Source organism: Lepidochelys olivacea (genome assembly GCF_965140295.1).
Source record: "Lepidochelys olivacea isolate rLepOli2 genome assembly, chromosome: 1".
NCBI classification, from domain to species: domain Eukaryota; kingdom Metazoa; phylum Chordata; order Testudines; family Cheloniidae; genus Lepidochelys; species Lepidochelys olivacea.
In genome coordinates, this window is record NC_140411.1 from 54,523,677 (window position 1) to 54,551,373 (window position 27,697).

Sequence of the window (27,697 nt, forward strand, 5' to 3'; positions counted from 1 at the left end):
TGAATCGCCGATAGGAAAGCTCAGGTATTAGCCCCATTCTGACTCTCACCTTGGTTTTAAACAGTTCATACTGGTTCATTTGTGCCTTAGGCATTTCAGCTGCAGCCTCAGCTCTACCATGTATTGGTCTGTAGAGATGCTGTACCCAAGGCAGGCCCTTTCAAAGTTTTCTAAGAAGGCCTCGTTATCATCGCCTGCCTTGTAGGTGGGGAACTTTCTGGGATGGGAAGTGGTACCTGGAGAAGGATTGCTAGGGTTTGTTGGTATATTCTGCTGAGCCCTTGCCTTCTCCATCTCCAGTTCATGCTTCCTCTCTTTTTCCTTCTCCTCCAGTTCTTTGGCCCTTGCCTCCAGTTCTTTTTCCTTTGCCTCCTAGCTCTCCTGACAGCAGCCGCTTGGTGTTGTTCTGCCTCTTTCGCTGCCTCCCTTTCTTTGTCCTTTCCCTCCATTTCTCTCCTGTGAGCAGCTTTTAGGCTTTTTCGGCTTCTTTCACTGCCTCCAGTTTGGCTAACTTCAATTTGTGTAGTGCCTTGGTGTTTGTCATCTTTACCTCTCTGTTTTTAACTAACTTTACACCCGAGGGTTAGAAATAAAACAAACAAATCTTAGCTTGTAAAATTTTGCTGTGCTGTAATAGGCTACCTATATTCGCTGATAGTGATCATCAGCCTACAGAAAAATCCAAAAAAAAAACCCCAACCCCAACAACAACAATAAAAAAATTAATATAAACCCCAAAACCCTAACACCTTTGTCTCCAGGCAAATAAGCAGAAAACCCCTCTAGTTACTTTTAGATAAAAAAAAACAAAACTTCAGGTCTGTGAAGACTTGTGAATTTCCCTGCAGGAGGTTAACTACTCTGCCTTTAGGTAGAGAAAACTGCAATTCAGAAAAGATAATTCCCTTTTGCCTCTGCTCTGGCCCCAAAGCAAAGCAAAAAACTTCCACACAGACAGGAATATCCATTCTATTCAGCACAGCTTAATTTCTCAGCCATTTAAAGAAATCATAATCTAACGCCTATCTAGCTAGATTACTTACTAACTTCCAAGACTCCATTCCTGTTCTGTCCCTGGCAAAAGCATCACACAGACAGACTCTTTGTTTTTCCCTTCCCCCAGCTTTTGAAAGTATCTTGTCTCCTCATTGGTCATTTTGGTCAGGTGCCAGCGAGATTATCCTAGCTTCTAAACCCTTTACAGGTGAAAGGGTTTTTCCTCTGGCCAGGAGGGATTTTAAAGGTGTTTACCCTTCCCTTTATATTTATGACAGTGCTGCTCCAGAAAAGTTACATTAGTAGGTGAGCGGAGGGTCAGGGGGGAGGGGTGGAGCAGCATTTTGGAATTTATGTTAATAGAGATTACAAAGAGAGGAGATTACAAACCACATCCTTGAGTCTGATGACCACCACTCTAGCAACACAAAGCTTTAACACTACCCTAACTGGGCATCTGGAGATTTCTCTGGCGTAGGATAATCCCAGGGTGGCATAAAGTCAGCCTAGCCCGTCACGGTAAGTGCCTGTGGAGGCAAGAGTGACATGGCTGAACCATCCTGTGTTCCAGCAATCCTCAGTTGGCTCAGTGTCTGACAGCAGGCTGCCATACATTAGGGCTGCCATGAAGGTGCTTTAATTTACACCAGGGACCAAACCGGCCACCTGGCTGCCCTACTGAAGGTACATCACGCAGACACCATTGCCCAAACCTGAGGTCCTGGAACAAGCATAACTCAGCCAGACCTAGGGATCAGGTCCTATAATCTCTAGATTTGGACAAAATTGGATCAAATAAGATACCAAAATTCACCCCAAATTCAAAATGAATAAGACAAAAAATTAAGTCACTATTTAAAACAAGAAAAATTCACATTATGCCTTTGCAATTCCTGGGAGTGCAGGGCAAATACCATATGACTGTGGTCTCTCTGACCCAGCTGAAACAAAGAAAGGAAAATTTTCAAGCAAGTTATAGTATTGTTATGTCTTTTTTCATTTTGGTTGGTTTAGAGAAAGTGAGTAGAGTGGTGTAGAGAAAGAATGTGGCAGCTCAAAGACAATGCAATCTTATTCACCATGGGCCAGATTTTTAAAGGTATTTAGGCACCAGAAGTTAAGTGCCTAAAGTGCTTTTGAGAACCCCACGAGGCACCTCTCTACATATTTATACCCCAAAGTGGCATTGAAAATCTACCCCTAAAGGGGCAGACACCTTTGCATGGGAACAGAGGAACACAGGGTATAGGATTGTTAAGAAACTCCTGGATCATCAAATCCCCTCCCATTAATGCAGGGAGCAGCCCCATCATGTACTCCCATTCACAAATTTATCAAGCTCCATCTTAAAGCTAGTTAGATTGTTTGCCCCCCACTACTCCTAATGGGAGGCTGTCCCAGATCCTCCTGCTCCTCTGATGGTTAGAAAACTTCTTTGAATCTTTTAAAGCCTAAATTTACTCATGGTCGGTTTATTGCCATTTGTTCCTGTGCCAGCATTGTCATTAGCTTAAATAGCTCTTCTCCCTTCCTAGTGGTTATCCTCCTGATGTATTTATAGAGACCAATCATATCCCCTCTCAGCCTTCATTGTACTAGGCTCCTTTATCCACAATTGATCCCACTGACTTCAGTGGAGCCGCTTGTGGAGTAACATTACTTGGAGTGATTTATGGGATCAGAATCTAGCCTAAAAAAGGTACATCACATCACCTATTTTGGCACTAGATTAACCTCACAAAGATAAAAAGCACAGGAGGGTAAAGCATTGGTCCAAAGCTCTCATTAAAGGGTATGGCTACACAGTGGCTGGGAGTGTGCTTCCCAACACAGCTAGGACCATGCTAGCTCTGCTCACGCTAAGATGCTAGAAATAGCTCTGTGGCCACAGCAGCATGGGCAGGGCCTTGGGCTAGCTGCCCAAATATGGATCCAGGGGGTGTTGTCCTTGTGCGACTGGTCCAAGCTGCTACCCGCACTGCTGCAGCCTCGCTGCTATTTTGAGTGCCGGTCTGTCTACCTGTGCTGGGAAGTGCCCTCCCAGCTGCTGTGTAGACTTATCTTGAGTAAGAGCTTACAGACTTTAAGTGACATATTTCCATCAAGGGTAAGAGTATGGAACTCTTGTTTTCTTTTTCTGAGGAGTGGGAGTATGGCATATGAGGATTGGGAATGTGTGTGAAATGATGGAATTTGGGGAGGGAAGAGTAGAGACTGGGTGATTTTTTTTTTAATTTTTTTTTTGAGGGGGCAGGAAAGATTAAGGCACTGATAGATCTGGGCTGGGGAAGCAGGGGAGGGTTTTACCCAGGGAATTACAAATGTAACCCTGACTGAGGCAGAACATTTTTGAGGGGTCAAGGGTTTCCTGTAAAAAAAAATAATGTTCCCCTCCCCAAATGCGTGGGTACTATTTTGCTCCCCTTCCTCCCATAACATGTAGCGGGAGAAACAGAAGGCCACATATATTTGTGTCAGTTTAGATTTTTCTAGTGTATGTGTGATTTGTGACAAAAGAAGCCCTCAGCATTTTATCCAGTGTCCTCTTCCACCTCCCTTGGGTCTGTAAACTGCTCCAAAACATAGCCTGTAGGTAAAAATGCTCATTTTCAATGACTTGTCAACTTTATTGGTAGGCAGACATGTCCTTCCTTCAGTTTCTGTCAACTGCTTTATTGGCCCGGAAGCAGACACTCCAAAAGTGGCAGCTAAAATATTCTAACATTCTTGAGAATTGCTTCTGATTAAATCCATGTGCCCCGACATTGTGCCTCTTTGAAACTAGTCAAGAACAAGTATCACTGGGCACTGCCCGAGTGCACATAATGACTAACGACAAGCATAGAGGCGTGTTTTTTCTCTCTAAGCAGTGGTGAAAAAGAAACCCAAAGTGAAAATGGACTGAAAAAATACATCAGCCCATGATTACACTGAAAAAAAATATGATAGTGTTAAGGAAAAACTATTAAAGGAAAGCTAGAATTCTTGCTGTCACATCATAACACTGGTCAAGCAAGCCGTGAGTGATGTTAGCATATTAGGAGAAAGACAAATCAAACTGCCTGAATGTTCAAAGTAGAATTGGTCTGAACATTTCCAATGAAATGTTTTTGAAATATGCTCTTTTGTGAGAGCTGAATCATTTTGTGGAAATATATCAATTCTGATAAAGCTTTCTTCCAGAAAACTTCTTAGGTCCAGGGTTCTCTGGTCACTTGTGATGAGAGACAGCAGAACTGAAGAAAGCCTTTTAGAGTGGAAAATGGATGTTTTGACACAATTCCATTTTGCAAAAACATTTGAAGGCTTTTGTTTTTGCTCTAATGAGGAATAAAAACAAAATTTGAAACCTCAAAAGTGCTTGTGAAATGGAATTGTCCTCTGGGTGGTTCTAGTTCAAAGCTTTTAAAAAATGTTGTACTGTCGCTGTTCAGTGCTCACCTTTCTCTCTGTATTATAGCACTTTCTTTTGCAGTACCAGCTGGGACCAGCACATGTGCAAAAATAATAAATAATGAAAAAAGTTAACTAAACCCTTTGAAACTTTGAAAAACGTTTTACATTTTTGGTGGAGGGTTGGCTCAGTTATCTATAAGAAGGACCATATATGAACTAAGTATTACACATATCAGAATAAAGTTATTGAACTAGTACACCAAACCCTAATAAAATAAGGACTAGATCCTTAGCTAGTGTGAATCAGCATCAGTGATATCACTCACTGAGAATCTGGCTCATCATTTTGTATGGTGCTAGATGCTCCTGTATTTCCTCTTCCTTAGCCTCTATTCCAATTTAGGAGCATAGGATTTGGCATACTCAATAAGGTCATGGGTCCATCTCGTTTGGCATACTGCCTTCATGAGTGATGAATACCTGCCAGTGTCACTATGAAACCAAAACATTGTGGCAGCAATACAAGAGGAACTGGGAAAATTCATGAAAATTAATTCATCCTATGGGAGCCGAATCAAAAGTTTTGCTTTAGTAGTGATCACAATTTTCTCTGCAAAGCCATTAACCCCACTACTGGCGCACAAAAACATCTACATTGTTTAAGGCTTCTTGCCAAGGGGGTTAGTGCACTTATGAACAATTCTACTGCAAACATAAAAAGAAAATCTTTGAAAAAAACACTCCTGGAAAGCTAGCCACAAACCCAGCTTTCCATCTACCAGACAAGTAATCCTTTCCATCTTCACAGTGTATCTCTCCCTAGCAGCCAAATGTACACTTCAACTAATCAAATGATTACATGAAAAGATGGTACATGTGAGTTGACTGCTTTGGGTCCTCTCTTAACAAACTAAACTAACCCTCGCCTCTCACATCCATTTCTGCCTATCAGAATTCTCAACCTGTCAGAAAATTCTGATTAATCTGATACCACTGGGGAAAATCCTCTGCTACCGCTCAGGCAGCTTAGCAGGAGGAAGAATGAACTCTCATGCCCCCACATTCCACATCAAGACGGTCCTCTTCATCCTCTACAAAATGGCACCACATTGCTTCCTCCACCCTCATTACCATATGGACTGCAATTAAGCAGCATACTTGGTATCTACTGTGTGGAACTCAGTTTATGAGCTTCTGTGGGAGACATTTTCAAAACAAATACCACAGTTGGTGCCTAATGAATAGAGTGCAATTTATGAGCTTCTGGGGGTGGCATATTCAAAAGACTGCATGAACAGATTGCACTGTTTACTATATGTACAATTTATCATATCCTACTTGTGTACAGCCCCCTCTCTCTTCCTGCCTCTGCCTCACACCAGTAATTCCCTATTCATTAATTTAGGGTATACTTTGAATTAATTTTTTAAGGCCATTCCAAAAGAGGCAGCTTCCTGGCCTAGTATTGGCTATGTAGAAATCCTCTTGCTCTGGTGCATAAACCAATTGCCAGAAGACATAGAAGAAATACTCGCCCCCCGCCCCAGTCCCTTAGTGAATCTCAGCACAATTCTAAGGTTTTCCTGCTTTCCTCTGAATCATCCAGAACTGGGCAAGATTGGAAAGAGCTTGCAGGAAAGCAATAGTTAAACATGGCAACCCCTACAATATATTCTTATGTTCCTTTTCAGATAGTTTTCAGAGTAACAGCCGTGTTAGTCTGTATTCGCAAAAAGAAAAGGAGTACTTGTGGCACCTTGGAGACTAACCAATTTATTTGAGCATAAGCTTTCCTGAGCTACAGTTCACTTCATCGGATGCAAATAAATTGGTTAGTCTCTAAGGCGCCACAAGTACTCCTTTTCTTTTTTCAGATAGTGGTTATGAAGAAAAAATGCTGCAAGACATGCTGTAACAGAATAGGTCTAAGTCAATCACATTGCACGGTTGTTGTACAGTTACTGAAGCTAACTACAGTATTTTCCAAATCAAGCAGTTTCCTGCACTTTGGTTCTGGGTGTCTGATTTTCATAATCGCGATACAGTTATTTCCCAGTAGTTGTATACCTATACTCTGATTGGCTATTAATGGCTGTCAGGATTCATGGATCTGCATAAACACGTGTGGTTATTTCTCAATAACTGTATGATGAATATGCAAACCTCTTCTTTGACTGGTGGCAACAATTCCACTGCGATAGTTGTTTACTCAGAATGATCAAGTGATTTGCCACTAGCAAATGGGCAGCCTCAGCTTTTCAATCTCCTCAGCTGAAGCCAAATGATTTGAATATGTATCTTCAAGAGAAGAAAAGAATGCAAGGAAGGAAAGTGAGTGGTGCTGTGAAAATGCAAAAAGGATCTCTTTTAAAAAGATTATCCCCTGCTTTCTTGCATTTCCCCCCTTCAGACTTAACCCTGCTGTTCATCCCTACCCCACCTCTTCTTGTTTTCTCTCCTTCACTCATGCCCTGCCTAATATCTTGCACTGCTAACCCTGCAGAACAGCATCCTTGCTTAATTGTATGTTCTGTGCTACATCTAGTGCAGACATTTGGACATGGTAAAACCATCATGATAAATAATTGCAATATTATTGCCTCAATATTGCAGATATCCTCTTCCCATGAAAAAGCTGAACATTTACCAACTAAGGTGTTGATCCTGCAAGGAATTCTTTGTGGACAGACCTCCTTGCAGGACTGGAGAGTAAATATGGCTATAGATAGGTACGTATGTATGTTATATTATAAGCAAGGCTGGCAGCATCACCTATTATTAAGGTTACCTGATACTTCCCTGTCATAAATATAAAGGGAAGGGTAAACCCCTTTGAAATCCCTCCTGGCCAGGGGAAAGCTCCTCTCACCTGTAAAGGGTTAAGAAGCTAAAGGTAACCTCGCTGGCACCTGACCAAAATGACCAATGAGGAGACAAGATACTTTCAAAAGCTGGGAGGAGGGAGAGAAACAAAGGGTCTGTGTGTCTGTCTATATGCTGGTCTTTACCAGGGATAGACCAGGAATGGAGTCTTAGAACTTTTAGTAAGTAATCTAGCTAGGTATGTGTTAGATTATGATTTCTTTAAATGGCTGAGAAAAGAATTGTGCTGAATAGAATAACTATTTCTGTCTGTGTATCTTTTTTGTAACTTAAGGTTTTGCCTAGAGGGGTTCTCTATGTTTTTGAATCTAATTACCCTGTAAGATATCTACCATCCTGATTTTACAGGGGGGATTTCTTTATTTCTATTTACTTCTATTTTTATTAAAAGTCTTCTTGTAAGGAACTGAATGCTTTTTCATTGTTCTCAGATCCAAGGGTTTGGGACTGTGGTCACCTATGCAAATTGGGAGGCTTTTTATCCAACATTTCCCAGGAAAGGGGGGTGCAAGTGTTGGGAGGATTGTTCATTGTTCTTAAGATCCAAGGGTCTGGGTCTGTAGTCACCTAGGCAAATTGGTGAGGCTTTTTACCAAACCTTGTCCAGGAAGTGGGGTGCAAGGTTTTGGGAAGTATTTTGGGGGGAAGGACGCGTCCAAACAGCTCTTCCCCAGTAACCAGTATTAGTTTGGTGGTGGTAGCGGCCAATCCAAGGACAACGGGTGGAATAATTTGTACCTTGGAAGTTTTGACCTAAGCTGGTAAAGATAAGCTTAGGAGGTTTTTCATGCAGGTCCCCACATCTGTATCCTAGAGTTCAGAGTGGGGGAGGAACCTTGACACCCATTATAGCATGTTTTCATTTGCTTGTATCTTTGTCAAATTTTAATTGTTCGGCTGAAATTTTCCAGGTTAAGAGTCTGCCTCAGGCTGGAATTTTTTTGGAAAACTTTCAGCTCAAACAGTTCAGCCATTTCCAAGGATGAGGCTGATGAAAAATACATTGTTTTGGCCCATGTTAAAAAAATTCCTGTAACCTTTTCTTTGAGACGCTTTAGCACCTCCACACTTTGAGTATTGATTTGGGCATTTGAGTACTGGGACTTGACATTTGACAGCATGTGGCCTTTTCTGTCAGACATGTGCTTTTTGCTATCTCTGTGAAAATCTGCCCAAATTTGACTAAGTTATAGGTAAAGCTATGTTTTAGTCATGGGTATTTTTAGTAAAAGTCATGGACAGGTCATGGGCAGTACACAAAAATTCACAGCCTGTGACCTGTCTATGACTTTTACTATATACCCCTAACTAAAACTTGGGCGAGGGACCATGGGTGCTCTCGGGGGGGGGGGCAGTCCAGGGGCACTGGGGGTGCTGAGGGAGGTGACCCGGAACCTCCCCCTGATGCTGGGGGTGGGCTGGGTTGCAGCACGTGGCCCAGGACCCCCGCTGGTGCTGGGCGGGGTGGGGCTGGCATGGACCCCCTACCTGGCACCGTGTGTTCCAAAAGCTCCTAGGCAGCAGAGCGGCCTGGGGGCTCCATGAGCTGCTCAGCTGTGCAGTTCCCATTGGCCAGGAACCACAGCCAATGGTAGCTGCAGGGGTGGAGCCTGCAGGCACAGGCAGTGCGCAGCATCCCCTGGCCCCTCCGCCTAGGAGCTGCAGGGCCATGCTAGTGGGACCCAGGGAGCGCCTCACACCAAGGTAAGCGCCCCCCCACACCCTCCAATCCCCTCCCCCGAACCCCCTGCCACACACCCAAACTGCTGCTGCTGCTGGCCCAGAGACTGCCCTGAGCCAGCACTGGCCACTGCAGAAGTCATGAAGGTCATGGAATTTGTGATTTCCGAGACCTCCGTGACAGACTCGCAGTCTTAGTTATAGGCCTTTGAATGAAGTGAGCTGTAGCTCACGAAAGCTTATGCTCAAATAAATTGGTTAGTCTCTAAGGTGCCACAAGTCCTCCTTTTCTTTTTGCAAATACAGACTAACACGGCTGTTACTCTGAAACCTGAAATATTGTAGTTGCACATGCTCAGTAGAGACTTGCTACATTCCTCAAAGATCCCATCCACACTAAGCATGCTCCAGCCAAGGGCTGCGCAGGATTTTTCCTGCAATTGCAGCTCCGGCTTCTGTGAGCCATATCATGGCTAGGCACCAGAACTGAAAGCAGGGAGCCTGTCTGCTGGTGCCCAGGTGACAATGTAATTCTACACTCCAGGTCAGAGAAACATTTAAATACACTCTTCATATTATGCACATCCACTTGATACATATTTTTATGATATACCCTCTGGAATTCCGATAGAACAACTTAGCAAATTAATTCCCCTGCGGTAGCAGTGGAAGAGTTACAACACTGATTTGTCACTCCACTAATTAGCTATTTCAAAGACTCTCTAACTGTCTAACTTTCTCAAATATTTGGTTCCAAAAATACCCATGCACACAATTTTAATGAAATACAGTACATACCATATATGATGCTAGCTGCACACATCTTTAACATTAAGTTAAAGCTACGGCATTCCATTCTATTTAATTATCTGTTTAAAGCAGGGGTCAGCAACCTACGGCATGCATGCCAAAGACAGCACGAGAGCTGATTTTTAATGGCACTCTGTAGCTTGCCGGGTCCCAGCTGCCGGCCCCGCTCAGCCCGCTGCCGAACCCAGGCTGGCAGCGGGCTGAGTGGGCACGGCAGCCGGGACCACGGCAGGCAGCAGCATGCTGTTAAAAATCCTGCCTGCCTCGGCCTGCTCTTCTCCACCCCCCGCGGGGGCAGGGTAAAGAAGCTTGGTTCTGCCCACTGCTGGTGCAGGGCAGGCAAGGTCCCTCCTCCCCCGCCTCTTCCCCCAGCCTGCTGGGTTCCTGCCCCTCCTCCTCTCCCTCCCTCCCTGATGCCCATCAGCTGATGGCCCTTGCCAGGGTGGGGGAGAAGCGCCCGCTCTCTCCTCCAGGGAGGAGGCGGAGAAGAGGTGGGGACGGGGCCTTGGGGAAGGAGGTGGAATCAGGGCATATTCCCTCCAGCCCCCTGCCATGAACCGCTCTGGGCAGGGGGCTGGGAGCATCCCCATGACCCTGGTCCACACTCCCCCAGCCCTCTGCCCTGACCCCAGCACCCCCCACACATACCTAGCCCCCCCATACCCTATGTCCTGACTCTTGCACCCCACACATTCCCACCCCCACCCTGAGCACCAAACGGGAGCCCTTGCACAAACACACATACCCCACATTCCCTCCTGCACCCCTCGCACCAAATGGGAGCTGCCCAGGTAAGCACTCCACACCCAAACCTCCTACCCAAACCCTGAGCCCCTACTCCCTCATTCTAGCTCCTGGCCAGACCCTACACCCCAATCCCCAACCTGCTCCTTCAGGCAACCCTGTGCTCAGTGCACTTCCAGCCTCTGCACAGTGCAGAGAGAGAGAGGAAGAGAATGGGCTAGAACCAGGGAGACGGTAGATACCCACTCTATGTGGGCAGGGCCGGGATCCCAGACCAGCAGCGGGCTGAACGGGGCCGGCAGCCGGGACCCTGGCTGGCAGGAGCCAGTGGACAGAACCCCCGACCGGCAGCGGGCTGAGTGGCAGCAGGCTGAGCCGCTCAGCCCAATGCCGGTCTGGGGTCCTGGCCGCCGGCCCCGCTCAGCCCATTGCCAGTCTGGGGTTCTGGCTGCTGGCCCCTTGCCAGCCAGGGTCCCGGCCGCGGGCCCCGCTCAGCCTGCTGCTGGCCTAGGTGAACGGAACCCCAGGCTGGCAGCGGGCTGAGTGGTCTGGCGGCATAAGATCAGCATTTTAATTTAATTTTAAATGAAGCTTCTTAAACATTTTGAAAACTTTGTTTACTTTACAGCAATAGTTTAGTTTTATAATATATAGACTTATAGAGAGAGACCTTCTAAAAAACATTAAAATGTATTACTGGCATGCGAAACCTTAAATTAAAGTGAATAAATGAAGACTTGGCACTCCACTTCCACTTGAAAGGTTCCACACCACTTGAAAGGTTGTCGACCGCTGGTTTAAAGTCTCCTCCATTCTATTACATAGGTGTGTATGCACGGTGCAAAATAGCATGATATAACAACCAGTTATTCATCCTAAAGTTGAAAGGAAAACAGCTTTTTTCAAAAAGATATTCCACTATCGGTCAGGATAATGGGCAATAAGATCTTGGCAGATAGTTTTTGAGACATCTGGTTATGAAAAATTAATAATTTGGAAGAACATGGATAAGTTTAGTCAGCTCAGCTACCTTAAATCCTGTTATTCACTTTTACATGTGATCCAGCAGCTGGGGAATCTAACAAAGTTTAGAAAACATAATGCAAGTGACAAAAATGACCTTTTCCTGAATTGATATAATGGATGCCACAAAAGCCTCTCTCACTAACTGAATGACAGAAGGAGTCAAGTGGAATCCAAATCGATTAAATATATATACCTCATTAGTAGGCACCAGATGGCACCAAATAGATACATATAATGATAATAAATTCAAAATCACCATAATACACATGCTATGGAGTCTGGAATGCAGAGTATACTGAATGTGGAAAGTAGGTACAGTCTGGGGACATAGTGGATGGCTGGTGATAGACCCTTATCTAGGAATTTCTAAACTCTAAAAATATTTAAGAATTAGTTTTAGTTTAATGAAATGATCTTATGTTGCTTTTTGAGTATGACGCTGAAGTAAGTTTTAGATACAACCTTCCCACACAACATATTATCCCCTTATCGAACAGTAAAAAGATATTGATACATGAATACGTCTGTAAATAACAGCTGCAAGTTTTTTTAACTATCATTCTCAAGCCATGCTCATTGTTATTTGCAAGTATTCAGACAACTTCCATGTGTTAATGAAAATCCTGAACGTTCCATGAGCTTTAGCAATATAGCGGAAATGGATAAATCGTTGTGCACTGTTTATTTTTCTCCTTTTTAAACGGTTTCAGTCAGTCAGGCAAGGAGAGGAAACAGCGCTAGGGCTGAAATCCTGGCCCCACTGACCTCCGTGAAGCCAAGGCTACCGTAGGGTTTACGGCCGCGTGTAGAACTACAGACACTGCAGGCACAGCTAGCGTGAGTATAAACAGCAGTGTAGACGGAGAGACACAGCTCAGGTGAGGAAACTGAGGTGCCCATTATGCCTGAACCCTAGGATATGTATCCTACATGACTGTCTGTAGGCCCAAGCAGTGCCAACGTCTACACTGATATTTTTTCGGTAGTGTAGTGTTCTGCTGCTTACCTGCCGCCACAGCATTTTCCCCCCCGCAGAAAAAGGCTTCGGCAGTGGGGAAAGGCTCTGGCGGTGGGAGGCAGCAGGGAGGCTCTGGCAGCAGGGAAAGGCTCCTACAGGTTACTGAGCCTTTCACTGCAGCATGAAGCTACGCACTGCAAGGAAAAGCGTGGGTGCAGCCTGACTTTCACTGTAGCATGTAACTAACGTATAGTGCCTGTACTCTAGACCAGGGGCGCTCCCAGAGTGGCTCATGACAGGGGGCTGGAGGGGATATGCCCTGATTACACCCCCCTTCCCCAAGGCCCCGTCCCCACCTCTTCTCCGCCTCCTCCCCGGAGCAGCGATCAGGCGCTTGTCCCCCTCCCTCGCAAGGGCCATCAGCTGATAGGCGGCAGGGAGGGAGGGAGAGGAGATGGGGCAGGAACCTAGCAGGCTGGGAGAAGAGGCGGGGGCATTGGGGACCTTGCCTGCCCTGCACCAGCAGTGGGCAGGACCAAGCTTCTTCACCCTGCCCCCGGGAGGGGAGGGCGGGGGGTGGAGAAGAGCGGGCCAGGGCAGGCAGGATTTTTAATGGCACGCTGCTGCCTGCCAGGGTCCCGGCCACCAGCCCCGCTCAGCCCGCTGCCAGCCTGGGTTTGGCAAAAGAACAAAAGAACAGCCATACTGGGTCAGACCAATGGTCCATCTAGCCAAGTATCCTGTCTTCCCACAGTGGCCAATACCAGGTGCTTCAGAGGGAATGAACAGAACCGGTAATCATCAAGTGATCCATCCCCTGTCATCCACTAATAGCTACTGATGGACATATACTCCATGAGCTTATTAGTTCTTTTTTGAACCCTGTTCTAGTTTTGGCCTTCACAACATCTGCAGGCAATGAGTTCCACAGGTTGACCCTGCATTGTGTGAAGAAATACTTCCTTTTGTTTGTTTTAAACCTCCTGCCTATTAATTTCATTCGGTAAGCCCTGGTTTTTGTATTATTCACTTTCTCCACACCATTCACAATTTTATAGCCCTCTATTATATCCCCTCTTAGTTGTCTCTTTTCCAAGCTGAAAAGTCCCTGTCTTTTAATCTCTCTTCCTACAGAAGAGGTTCTACATCCTTAATCCTTTTTGTTGCTCTTCGCTGTACCCTTTCCAATTCTAATATATCTTTTTTGAGATGGGATGACCAGAACTGCAGGCAGAGTTCAAGGTGCGGTTGTACCATGAATTGGTATAGTAGCATAATGATATTTTCTGTCTTATTATCTATCTATCCCTTTCCTAATGATTCCTAACATTCCATTAGATTTTTGTTTGTTTGTTTGTTTTTTGACTGTCCCTGCGTATTGAGTGGATGTTTTCAGAGAACTATGCACAATGAGCCCAAGATTTCTTTCTTGAGTGATAACAGCTGATTTAGATTTCACCATTTTGTATGTATAGGTGGGACTATGTTTTCCAGTGTGCATTACTTTTCACTTATCAACATTGAATTTCATCTACCATTCTGTTGCCCAGTCCTCCAGTTTTGTGAGATCCCTTTGTAACTCTTCGCAGTCTGCTTTTGACTTAATTATCTTGAGTAATTTTGTATCATCTCCACATTTTGCCATATCACTGTTTACCCCTTTTTCTGGATCATTTATGAATATGTTGAACAGCACTTGTCCCAGTACAGATCCCTGCAGGACCCCGCTATTTACATCTCTCCATTCTGAAAACTGACCATTTATTCCTACCTTTTGTTTTCTGTCTTTTAACCAGTTACTGATCCACGAGAGGACTTTCCCTCTTATCCTATGACAGCCTACTTTGCTTAAGAGCCTTTGGTGAGGGATCTTGTAGGAGGTTTTCTGAAAGTCCATATTCACATGCCAATGTTTGCATTTGCAATGTGGAGGCTCATGTTTGTGCAGGAGGAATCTTGCATGCCCACAATGGAGGCACATGGCTAGAAATCCAGGTCACAAACTCTGCTAAAATGCCTTGCAATGTTTATAAATACCTCATATTTTGGGGCAGATCGGCACCTTTTGTGTCTGTAAAACATTTCATAACTATTTCAAAGTATGCAAACTGATTCATAGATTTTGCAGTGTTTGCATAGCCCACCCACAGAGTTTCTATCGTGTATGCTGGGGTGTGCTGTTTGCCTGAGTGAATGTGGCGTTGTGGGTTGTGGAATACAAGTCTGAGTTCTCCTCTAAGATGAGGTACAAAAAGTTTCAAACTGACAGGAGGATTGTTTTGCCAAAGGCAGTGGAAGTTCAAAAACTCTCTCAGGATAGATTATGAACTTACAACCTTATCTATGGCTTCCCATCCACATGTTACTGTGCACAGACCACTACCTATCATGCAGACCAACTATGTCTCATTGTACTCCCCCACCTGTCTGTATCCATTTGTTGTTTCTTGTCTTATTGCTAAACTGTAAACCTTCTGGGGCGGGAACCATCTTTTAAGTTCTGTGTTTTTATAGCACCTAACACAGTGTGGTCCTGGCCCAGGGCTGGGGCTCCTATGCACTGTCGTAATACAAATAATGCATGAGAATAGAAAACATAACACATGCATAAAGGGAAATCCTAACTTCATCCTGCTATATCGTGAATTCTTGGCATCAGGCCACATGATTACCAATGTATAGCATCTATCATTATTAAAAGGCGATACTGGGCCTAGCTAACCCCACCCCTCTGGGCCTGGCAAGCCCGTTCCAATTGGAAGAGAGGGTTAAAAGAAACTCAGAACCCCAGGCAAAGGGTAGTGGACAGGCTGTAAGAGAGATGAATCCTTCTCTGGGAAGTCAGCCTGAAGGCGTAGCCTGCGAGGGGACCAAAAAGCAGGTAAAGTCCCAGGCCATGCCTTCTCCAACCACCCTGCCCCCTTTGAAACCTGCAAGGCCCTGCTCATTTAGACTTTCTGTTAGCTGATTGACTGGACTTTAGGGGCCATACCCCAGGAGCACATAGGTAGGCAGTAGCCCAGGCTGGCAGGCTTTGACTCCCCGCAGGGATGACCCTCCCAGTGTTACTTCCCAGAGGGAACTATCCTGGATCGGACATGATGGAAAGGAAAAGCCAGGGTCCCCCATCCCATGCCCCACTTAAGAGAAAAAGCCCAGATGTAGGTAGAGGCTCCAAACATTTGTGACTTAGGATCAGGCATCTCTATAACCTCTGACAGGAGCACAAGAGTCTGGTATGCTAACTGTTAGGCAACCTGGCCCTCTGACAGTCTATAACATGCTCCTATTTCACAGATGAGGAATTAAGGCCTTCAAAGTTTATGTGAGTTCATGGAGAGTTGAACCCAAACCTGCTGAGTCCTAGTCCAGTACCTTAACAACAAGACCATTCTTCTCCTTTGAATTGTCTTCTCATACCCTGTGAGCTATGCAATCAGGTGAGAAATAATGGAAATGAGGCAAGCATAAAATGAATCTAATTTCCATTCATTTATGCTGAGATAAAGCCATTTAAAGAAAGATATTATGCTTTCACTAGGGAGCAAAGAAAGCAGACATACACAGTTGGGTAAGGACCTAACATATTGTATTCTTTCACCAAAAATAACATTGAATTCCTATTATTTTATTGACAAAAAAATTATACTTTTTACTTATCATCTGCAATTATAACCATAGCAAGTACCAGATACTGTAATTACATGATATTGTATGCATTGCCTATGAAAGGGCTCCAATCATTTCAATTCACTATGCACTAATATAGCACCTAGAATATATGGAAATAGGAATAGATAAGAATAGAATAGAATCTTACATCTATTTATAGAGTGGTTTTCATCCCAGAGGATCCCTAAGAATCTGACAAATTACAATTTACATCCTACCCTGCCTCAATAGGGCCTTACAGTGGGTCTGGCATGGAGGATGTTGGCCACCTAAAGGAGGATGACTTAGTGCAGTCAGGGGGAGGTATAGAGGGACACACCTTAAAGCCTTTTTCAATTTATTCTAAAAAAGATTTTCTATATAATGATGCATCCTTTGAGGGATGATAGGGAGAAAGAACAGGTTTGCCTTCACTCCTATGAGAGCAGGTTGAGGGCCCATCGCTATGCGCGCAGACAAGGCTGAGGTTCTGACCATGAAGACCAGGGGTCACACTGACCATGCCTCACAGTCACTGAAGTGGTTGATGGTCTCCACATCAAGGGTGAAATCCTGACTCCATTAAAGTCAATGAGAGTGTTGCCATTGACTTCAGTGGGACCAGGATTTCACCCCTAGTGTTCTCTTCCTATTAGGTTGCAATTCTGCATGAAGCAGGATTTTGCCCTAATACGTCCAGGAATCATTTCACCAATGAAATGGCAGAATTATCTGAAATAGAATTAACGTTGAAAAGAAACACCCGGTTCAACTGAATATTTTCTCCAAAGCCGTTCACCTATCCCAGAAAAGCACTTATTTTTATCCCCCATGTATTAGCATGAATTATATTATCTTATTGAACAGAATACCCAATGCTAAGAACAGAGACTCTCAAACCAAAATGAAAATGATACAGATCATACTGAAAACACTACACGTTGAATTTGAAATAGTCATTTTTTTTTAAACTCTTGGCTCCCTTTTGACAATTCCTGGCATATTCCTACTGGCTTGCAAACAAAGAGCAAGAGTGAATTTTGCACATACCTGTTTCTCCCCACTTGGCTTTTTGTGATTTAATAGAAGTTCCACAGCTCCAACTACCTCCTTTCGTATGGCATGCAGCAGAGCATCTCCGAGATACACATTAAAGCTTAAAAGCAGCTCAATGAGCTCCAGGTTCTCATTTTCAATTGCAATAAGGAGAGCTGTTCTTCCAAGAGGGTCGATGCAATTAATATTGATCTTGAAATAAATTTCGGCTTCCTCCAGAGCTTTCTTCACACTGGCATAATCTCCCTTCTCCACAGCATTCAAGTAGGCTTTCTCGGCGGGGGAGAGTTCGGACTCTGCTCGCACTATACGAAGAGGGATGCGGTCTCTGTACGGGGCATTGATGCTTCTTTTGTAATAGAACTGGGCCATATTTTATGCCATACTAATACTTTGTCTCTGCAATTTAAAAAGAAAGTGTGCTTCAGTTATGCATTCCTGGAATACAGTTCAGCTTATGATTACTATTACTATATATGAATTATAGTAGCATTTAGAGGTGCTGTACAAACACATAATAAGAGATGGGCTCTGCCCAGAAAAACCTGTGGTATAAATAGACAACACAGACAAAGGCCAAAAGAGGAAACAGAGAATAAAAGAGATGAAGTGCCTTGGCCAAGGTCACAGTGATCAAGCCAAGCACTCAGGTCTCCCCTCGTTGAGTCTGGTGCCATATCAACTAGATTTTGCTTCTTCCTGGCACATTCTATCAAGCCTAAGATGGACCTAATTTGCACAGTTCAAATCCAGATGTGAACCTTCTAAAGTCTGGAGTATTTGTATCTGATTCAGCCTTTTTACTATTAAACTAATATATTCTAGCAAGTATCCTGAATCTGATTTGTAAGCTAGAGTTAGAAATTAAAAAGGTAAAATAACATTTATACATTGCCCATGATACGCTTAATATGTAAAAATCCCCAGAATTAATAGATAATGGCCAAGAGTTTGGTTTAATCCTTAGCACGTTCTAAACTAAAACAAATATCCAATCGCAATTCTAATATCTTAAACATCACCAAGCATGTATTGCCTCTGTTATTGTATTCTTTGCCCATGGGAGACCATGGCAATATCTGTTCCTTCTGTCAGGGCAACAATTAGCTGGTTACCTCTGTGGTCTAAAAGAAAGTAGTAACATGATGGGATCTAAACTGTTAGGTTACATGATCAATAAAATACCCCCTTGCAGTTCAAGTAGAGAGGCAGCATTGCCCAGTGGTTAGAGAGACTGGGTGTCAGGTGATCTAAGTTCTTTCTCTCTCTGTCTCTCTCTGTGAGAATTTGTGTAGCTCACATAACACAGCCTCTGAGCGGTAGTGAGCCCCTTATTTTACAACCCCTCCATCCAATTTAGGAGTGGCATTGTTGGCCCTAGTCTTGCTCAGGAAGAAGGAGGAATTATTTCTAAGGGCCTTGAGAATGGTGAGTCATACAAAACAAGAGGATAATGTGGGGAATCTTGGGTATTTGACAGAGACATGGAGAAAATCCTCTGAAGGAGGGGGAAAACCCAGTAAAACACGTGTGTATCAAAAGGGTTGCTAACCCTCCAGGATTGTCCTGGAGTCTCCAGGAATTAAAGATTAATCTTTAATTAAAGAGTATGTTATGTGATGAAACCTCCAGGAATATGCCCAACCAAAATTGGCAACCCTAGCATCAAACCCTAGTTAACAAACTACAACTAATTTTACGTAATCCTATGTAAGTGGTATGAGGAAAGTCAGTAACCAAGCTGCATATGTCCTTGTTCTGTGTACCTTCTTTTCTAAATGTTTCCCTTTAAGTGACTCATCAACTTGCTCACCATCCCCTTACCACCTGAGTTCCATGCCCCTCCGGCACAAGAACCCTCCTTTACCACCACCGTCCAACCCCCAAGCTGAAATTTATTCCTCTCTCCCCCCACATGGCTCTTCTCCTTCCAGAGTCAATACTTGGGGCAGTTGAGCTGATAAACCTAGGCTTTGTTATGTCCCTGCTCCCCTCCACCTTCCATTTCTCACGCTGTCCCCCTCCCCATCTACACTCCTCCCAGGTCCCTGCTTTCAACCCCCACCCACCCTCCTCCCCACTTCCCCCCTCTACCTCCGCACTGCTCTCCCACCTCCACACTTCCCCCTGCGAAGGTCTCTGCTTCCTCACCCCAGATCCAGCTTCTTGCACCTTCCACCACTCCCCCACTCCAGGACCCTGCTTTCCCTCCCATCCCCAACTCCAGTTTGCCCCACCAGGTCCCTGCTTCCCCCATCACTACCATTTCCCCCACTCCCCTCTGGTTCCCTGCTTCCTTACCCTGCTCCATTGCCTCTGTCCCTCTTCCCCCATGGATCCCTGCTTCCCCTACCACCACTGCCCCATTCTTCTGGTACCTGCTGCCTTCCCCTCCCCCACATAGCCACACACTCTCTTGCCTCCCCAAGTCCTCACTTTTTCTCTTGCCATTCTGCTCCCCCCCCACTAGGTGCTTGCATCTCCCCCTAAAAACCCTCCCTCTAAGGCTCCCTTACTTCTCTTAGACTGCAGCCCACAGACTACCTCCCCACATAGTAGATCACCTGCTGCATCTAATATGTGTAGGCAGCTATGCGGGGAGGAAGTGGGGGAGAGATTCCTCCCCCTGCAGCATCAAGCAATCTGTGTCCTGACTTCCTCAGAATCAGGCTTTTCTGGTGCTCTGATTTTCACTGAAACCAGTGGGGTTCTGCACACAGATGACGAAAATATTCCTGGAAATTCTGGGATTGACTGGGTTTAGTATTCAAAAATTATTGTGCTACATACAAACAGACAGAGAAATGCCCTGAAGTTGAGTGCCAAGAACTCTGGATGTTCCTGATATCCTTATAAATCTCCAGTCCTTTGTGAATCTTAAGTTATTGGCTTCAAAGATTTCCTTGGGCACTGAGTTCCACAGTTTAATTACTAGCTGTGTGAAAAAGAATTTTCTTTTATCAGGGTTGAGTTGCCCACCTGTTAATTTGAATTATTTGTGTTTGATTTAAAAGAAACTGTTATTTCTCTCCCTTTCTCTCCTGGGCATGGTACAAAATAAATGGGGTATATTCATCTCTATTGCAACTCCATTTATTTGAAAGAAAGTCAGAGATTAATTTGACCCCATGAGATAAGAGAAGATGGAGATGCTTATGGCATAATATGATCAGAGTGGTTTATAGGAAGAAAAGTTCAGACAACATTATGATGAACTTTTAATTTTTTTATGGTATTAATCTTTCTTAACTCTTAGATAGGCATTAAGGTGGCCTCAGGCTTTCAGAAATCTCTGGAGAATATGTGTTACTAACATCTTCATTCTTGGACCAGGAAATAACAAGGAAGAACAAAAACAAATTGTAACCTTTCCCTCTCTTGCTGCTGACATGCGTTTAACAAACACATTTTCCTAAATAACACTTTTCCTTCTTTTGGTAATTGTTGATTGTTTTTGTTGTTTTTCTCTTTCTATTTTCAGCAAATAAAGAGATCAGCCTCATGATATGAGGAGCTCATCTGAACTAAAATGTTTAAAAAAACATAATTAATTCATAGAGCTTGATTACTGGTGTAATGCCCCCCTGAATGATTTATAATATATTCATGAGTCATAATAATGCACAAGGTGTTTACAGATGTATCAAACTACCAGTTTCGTGCTTGGCCCTCTCTACAGATAAGTGGAAGTGCATCGTCAAGTATCTTGAAATATAGATTGACAGTGGCACATGTTGGTATCTTTACTCAGAGCTAGATGTGCCCTCATGCAGAAATAGCAAACGAGGACAGGAACTCCAGAGGTTTTCCTCTGAATTCTTCTGCTGTGGGCTGGATTTGTTCCCATCATGAAAGAAACCAGAGAGCCAGTCCACCAATCCACTGGGATGGGGACTGAAAGGAAACGAGAACACTGATTTGTAAAGTGATGGTTCTTGAAGATCTGTGTGCTAGTCATAAGGACTGTGCAACCTTTGCAGAATCATTGCAACAGAGAAGAAACACCATCCCTTAATTTAAAAATCAAGAGACAAGTCAAAAACCCACTGCTGAAAGTACAGAGAAGGCAGAGCTAAGCAAATGTGAATTTACAACTGATTTAATCTGCCACAGACTCTACAGATCTGCTACAGAACCACAGAGTGTTTCAGAGGAAGGATACTGAAGAGACAAATTAGGTGCTCTAAAAATTGGAACCTTAGGAACCATAAGATGCTCATCAGACCCAGAAGGTAATATGCATCTTTTGTGACAAATTTCTGTCCTGAGTTGCACACAAGCATTAAAGTCCATGGGATTGCACCTGGTGTAATAGAGGGCAGCATTTGGCCCTATGAATCTAAGATATAACTTGATGAAGCAAACCAGAGACTGAGAAAGGAGATCTTGCAAATAAAGGGCCTGATCCCAGCAGGTGCTCTGCTTTTTGGACAAAATGGTCAGTACCCACTGCTCCCTATGAAGTGAGTGAGATGAGCAGAGGGCACCTTGCACCTTCCAGAAAATGCTTATTACCTGGCAGGATCAAACCTAAATGAGCAAGATCATCGACTGGAGCTATAAATGAGCAAAAGAGTCTTAACGTTGAACTGGCTCACTGGATGTCAGTGCCGCCTACCCCTCTGTTGTACTGAGGAAAATCAATGAGCTAGAATTCAACATGCAATGAGTTCAGGACTCCTGCTAACCTACCAACAATGAGATAAACAGTGAAAAATAATGTTACTTTAAAAATTAATAGAACAACATTGATCAGCTCTGACTTTCAATCTGTAGGCTCAAATTTATATGATCTCCTTCAGTTTATTGTATCTTTCACAAATGACTCCTCCAAACGTACCTACATTTATTTTGCAAGACTGCACAAAGCAATCTTTGTTTTAATATAAAACAAAAGACTTAACTGAAATATTCAGAAACACAAGCCTCACTCAGTAATGGAGACTTTACACATTTCAGAATTATCTAGGGATGATTACTTTTAGATCACTGGGAATATTATGTTTTGAAAAATCTGCATTTTGCACACATCTTCAAATACAGAATTACTTGCAAAACGCATTTAGCCCTGGTTTCCATATCCAGAAAAATGATCATGAGCACAGCTGGTCAAGTGATTCAGTCCAAATCACTTAGCTTACAAATGTTTCTATCTTTCTACAAATATTTGCAAATAGTGATTTTTATGACTGAAATAGCACTAGAGATGGTTGAACAAACAGTTTGTAAATAGTTTCATTTTATATATATAAATCATGTACAATTATGTGATTAAATTTGACTGGCTTACAATACATACTACATAAAGTGTGCACTATGCAAATTAAGATATCTTAAAAGACAAACTTCCAAATTATATTGCTGTCTAATTAATAAAATAAACCATTAAAATTACTGTTAAAATGGGAAGATTTAGATACAGCTTATTCTGAACCTAAGTGGATGAAAGTTGGAAAACTAGTGCAAAGTGCTAAATTAAAGCTAATGTAGTGTAGACCTCTGGCTCATACACTGGACCCCATACAAAATGAATTGTCTAGGCTTAGGAGGCACTGCTTCATATTTATGACTCCCTCACCAATGAAGCAGTCTCGAAGTCCTTAGTACTTCTATTCAGTCTCGGCTGCATGTGCAGCTTTAATTCAGCCCCGCCCCCCTTTGCACTTGCGGATTATGATACAGTCTTTAATTAAACAAACAATCACATACTATTTTTTCCACCGCATACTTCTCCCTGGCCTTAGACTACACAAGAGTCCCTCCACATAACTGCATGAAATTGGATCTCCACTCTTTTGGGGAGGGTAGAAGGTGGCTGGCTTCCAGGTCATGCTCCCCTTAGAATCAGAAAGAATTATTTGGTAAATTGGAGTTACTTTTGGTGGAACCCACACTAACTTCCCAACCCCCCTTTGTGCCTTTTATTTTTTGGGGCATAGGTCTGGGAAGATGGCGAATGACAGCATGTCTCCTTCAGGTGCTGTACAAGAGGTCAGGCCCCTGGGAGGATGGTAGGGAGCTCTGTAAAATCCACGGGAGTGACTTCTGAGTTCACCATTGAGCCATTGTTATTCCTGAGGGGAGAAAGTTACTTTAACTCCAGCAGCTTTAACTCATGTAGGTTTGCATGTACATTTTACCCTTTTGTGGGATAAGCAGTGGGAGAGTAGCATATGCTACCACAATGTCTAAGGAGCACTTTGGATTTTGTTTGTAGGTTTGCTTTTAGGACTAGTTGTGTGAGTTAGGTGAGGACCTCATAGGTAGTGAATGTGGAACACTATGCTCAAGAAACCTGCACATTTAGGACAAGTGCAGAACACATTTCTCTATGATCAATTTAACATATTTTATGTGGTATTATTCATGGCAGGGATTGATGGAAGAGTGAGATCTTTTAAAGTCTATATCTGTGATAGACTCACTTTAATCTGACAAGAAGTCCTATTTGATATAAGACCACTCTTAGGGCCAAGGACTGGGGGAATGGAACTAATTTCATCTGAGAAACAAACAGCCATTTATGTGGCAAGAGAAATTGAATTTTGGGGGTGCTCCTTTTGAGGTTGCCCTTTAAGTTGGTAGCTCTTACTTGCTCTAAAGAAGCCAGGAACCCCAACTGACAGCAAAACCCATTGATTCTAAGGAGTATGCAAGGAATAATGGATGATGGAGACAGATTGTCATGTCTCCCTCTGAGATCACCTCTCTGAATAAGATCACACCAGGTCACAAAGTCAACTAGTGTACCCCTATATGGATTCAAGAGATACTGGACTTGAGGGCTAGAATTCTCATTGACTGCCCTAACTTACTGCCAGGTGTTGTCTCCCAATACTCAGTCCTAGTGGTTGGAATGGAGGTTGAAGCCAGGATTGGGATTGGGCCAAGGGTAGTGCTGGAACTGAGATCTGGGGTCAGAATCAAGAGAAGAGTCCATAAACAAACCAAAATCAGTACCATAGCCAGAATTCAGGTGCAGGCGAGAGGTCAAAGCTGGGTGGTCAGAGTTTGTGGACAAGGCAAATCAGTAGCGTAGCTGGAGTCTAGATAGAGGCCCAAGGTCGAAGCTGGGTGGTCAGAGTCCGAGGGGTCAGGAGGCAGAAACAAGGCTAGAGCAGGACAGTGGCCAGGCTGCAGCAAGGTCTGAGTAGGGAAGGACAAGACTGGGGCAGGAACAAGAACTGCATTAAGAGCAGGCTGGAAATGGAGAGAGTCTGTTGTGCAGCCGGAGGGCTCCTGGTTGAGTAGTGGTGTTGCACAGACTGATCTGCAGCTCTGCTGAGGTTGGGAAACTACCTGAGCCTGGGGGTCATGTGCCCAGGCTCTGCTCAGAGGTAGGCTGCTGCCACATGCCTGAAGGCTGAGTCACTGCAGGCTCTGTGGGTAAGGTATGTTAGTCCCGCTGAAATGTTGCCGCCTGCCCGAGGGATGACTCACTGAAGGTGTTTTGGGGGGGTGCTTATTGAAGCACTGGGAATGGGAGGGTGTAAATCTGCCCACATCTAAAGGCTGCACCACTCAGCCTAAGGGGAAGAGTCACTGGACCCAGGCATCAAATGAGTTCCAACAACAAATGCAAAAACAGGGATGGGAGCGAGGGTCACAAGTATAAAAGCAGAGATCCAGAGGGGAACACTCAGCAAAGAACACCTGACAGTGCCCACTGTTCCTCAAAGGTGTCCAGGGAGCCAGTGGACATAGCCTAGAGGAACTCTGCATGGAGACATGACTTCAGGAGGGATTGGAAATAGGCCCCACAGACCCAAAGCACCTTGCCATCCAGCTTCCTCCTGCTGACGTGGTGGATGGTCACCTTGGCCAGCACCAGGAGGAAGTTGATGAAGAGGTCTCTTGACTTTGTGAGGATACAGCTAGAGTGTGTAAATCAGGAGGTGCGGGGGAAAGTTCAACCAGAACCGGAGGAGGAGGTTCTGGAGGAGCCAGGAGAGGAACTGCAAACTGGTGCACTCAATATAAAAGTGTGCTAGGGTCTCCCTCTTGCTGCAGAAAGAGCAGGTGTCAGGAGAGTTGATGAACCACTCCATGTACACGCCCATACTCACAGCTCCATGAAGAAGTCTGTTGCAGGGACACCTATTGAGGCTCTGGGGATGGGGATGTGTAAATCTGCCCACATCTAAAGGCCGTGCCTCTCAGCCTAAGGGGAGGAGTTACCTGACTCAGGTCTCAAGTGAATTTAGGGGACAACAAATGAAAGAACAGGGATGGGAGTCAGGGTCACAGAGTCAAAAGCAGAGAGCCAGAGGAGGACATGGAGCAGAGAACCCTGGACACCACCCACTGCTCCTCAAAGGCATCGAGGAATCCAGTGGCTACAGTCCAGAGGAACTCCGCCTGGATACATGACCTAAGGGAGGAGTGGAAAAGGCCCCAAAGTCACAGCTTCCTCCTTCTGATGTGTGGATGGCCACCTTAGCCAGCGCCAGGAGGAGATTGGTGAGGAGGTCTCACGACTTTATGGGGCCATGGATGCAGTGTGCAAATATCAGGAGGTGCAGGGAGAAGTGCAGCCAGAACCTGAGGATAGAGTACTGGAGGAGCTGGAAAAGTGGCTGGAACCTGGTGCACTCAATGCCAATGCCAAGTGCACTCAATGTGTGCCAGGGTCTCCCTCATGCCACAGAAGGGGCAAGTGTCAGGGGAAGTGGTGAACTGCACCAGGTACATACCTGTGCTCATGGCTCCATAAAGGGGGTCTGTTGGAGGGGCAGCTGAGCAAGCGGCCCTGGTTTGGCTGTGGGTTTGCCTCCCGCTGACATTGAATAAAAGACAAACAAACTAGCAGTCTGGAGAACAGAAACAATGAAACTAAGACATAAACATTGAACATGATTACATAGATTGTACCTTTCTAGATTAGCTCTTGTCAAATTTAAGACTGGATATACTTGCATTACTTTGGTTTGAATAAATTATTTTCTTAATAAATGTTTTGCTACAACCCATTGGTTTTAGGTAGTTGTTTGGAAATGTGTTGCAGGCTATCACAGAAGGCATGAAACACTTCACCTCCAGAGCCAGTGTCACTCAAGATGTTGGTCAAAAAGAATACAGACTACGGGCAGGTCTGTCATAAATATAAAGGGAAGGGTAAACCCCTTTGAAATCCCTCCTGGCCAGGGGAAAGCTCCTCTCACCTGTAAAGGGTTAAGAAGCTAAAGGTAACCTCGCTGGCACCTGACCAAAATGACCAATGAGGAGACAAGATAATTTCAAAAGCTGGGAGGAGGGAGAGAAACAAAGGGTCTGTCTGTAGTCGTCTTGGCCAGGGATAGACCAGGAATGGAGTCTTAGAACTTTTAGTAAGTAATCTAGCTAGGTATGTGTTAGATTATGATTTCTTTAAATGGCTGAGAAAAGAATTGTGCTGAATAGAATAACTATTTCTGTCTGTGTATCTTTTTTGTAACTTAAGGTTTTGCCTAGAGGGGTTCTCTATGTTTTTGAATCTAATTACCCTGTAAGATATCTACCATCCTGATTTTACAGGGGGGATTTCTTTATTTCTATTTACTTCTATTTTTTATTAAAAGTCTTCTTGTAAAAACTGAATGCTTTTTCATTGTTCTCAGATCCAAGGGTTTGGGTCTGTGGTCACCTATGCAAATTGGTGAGGCTTTTTATCCAACATTTCCCAGGAAAGGGGGGGTGCAAGTGTTGGGAGGATTGTTCATTGTTCTTAAGATCCAAGGGTCTGGGTCTGTAGTCACCTAGGCAAATTGGTGAGGCTTTTTACCAAACCTTGTCCAGGAAGTGGGGTGCAGGGTTTTGGGAAGTATTTTGGGGGGAAAGACGCGTCCAAACAGCTCTTCCCCAGTAACCAGTATTAGTTTGGTGGTGGTAGCGGCCAGTCCAAGGACAACGGGGGGAATATTTTGTACCTTGGGGAAGTTTTGACCTAAGCTGGTAAAGATAAGCTTAGGAGGTTTTTTCATGCAGGTCCCCACATCTGTACCCTAGAGTTCAGAGTGGGGGAGGAACCTTGACAAGGTCTATACTACAGGGCTAAGTTGACCTAAGTTATGAAACTCCAGCTACATGAATAATTTAGCAGGAGTCAATGTACCTTAGGTCGACTTATTGCGATGTCTACAGCGTGCTGGTTCGATGGGAGACACTCTCCTGTCGACTTACCTTATGCTTCTCGTTCCAATGGAATATCGGAGTTGATGGGACAGCAATCAGTGGTCGATTTAGCGGGTCTTCACTAGACCTGCATTGATTGCTGCATGTGGAGAGAAGCCCTTAGGGATCCTCTCCCCAGAGTGAAAAATGTTTAATGACCAAGTTTAAGGGGCTTATGAGAATTATATCATTAAGTACTATATACAGGATTTGTTTTCCCATTAAAATATGTGAAGTATGACTCAGTTGATGACTTAAGTGATATGGAGACATTAGAGTGGAATTACCTCAGCTGGTGTAGATCAGCATAGCTCTGAAGTCAACAAAGCTACATGAGTTTACAGAAGC

The 27,697-nt window shown here is 44.2% G+C and overlaps 1 protein-coding gene across 1 annotated transcript in view; it reads right to left on the reverse strand.

Annotated features, from left to right (window-relative positions):
• Window positions 1-27,697, reverse strand: part of TRPC4 (transient receptor potential cation channel subfamily C member 4) — a 210,162-nt gene that overhangs the window by 119,070 nt on the left and 63,395 nt on the right. Inside the window, exon 2 of the mRNA XM_084617453.1 lies at window positions 17,195-17,599. Within this exon, the coding sequence (XP_084473579.1) occupies window positions 17,195-17,572 (378 nt within the window). The 5' untranslated portion in view covers window positions 17,573-17,599. The remainder of the gene's footprint in view (window positions 1-17,194; window positions 17,600-27,697) is intronic.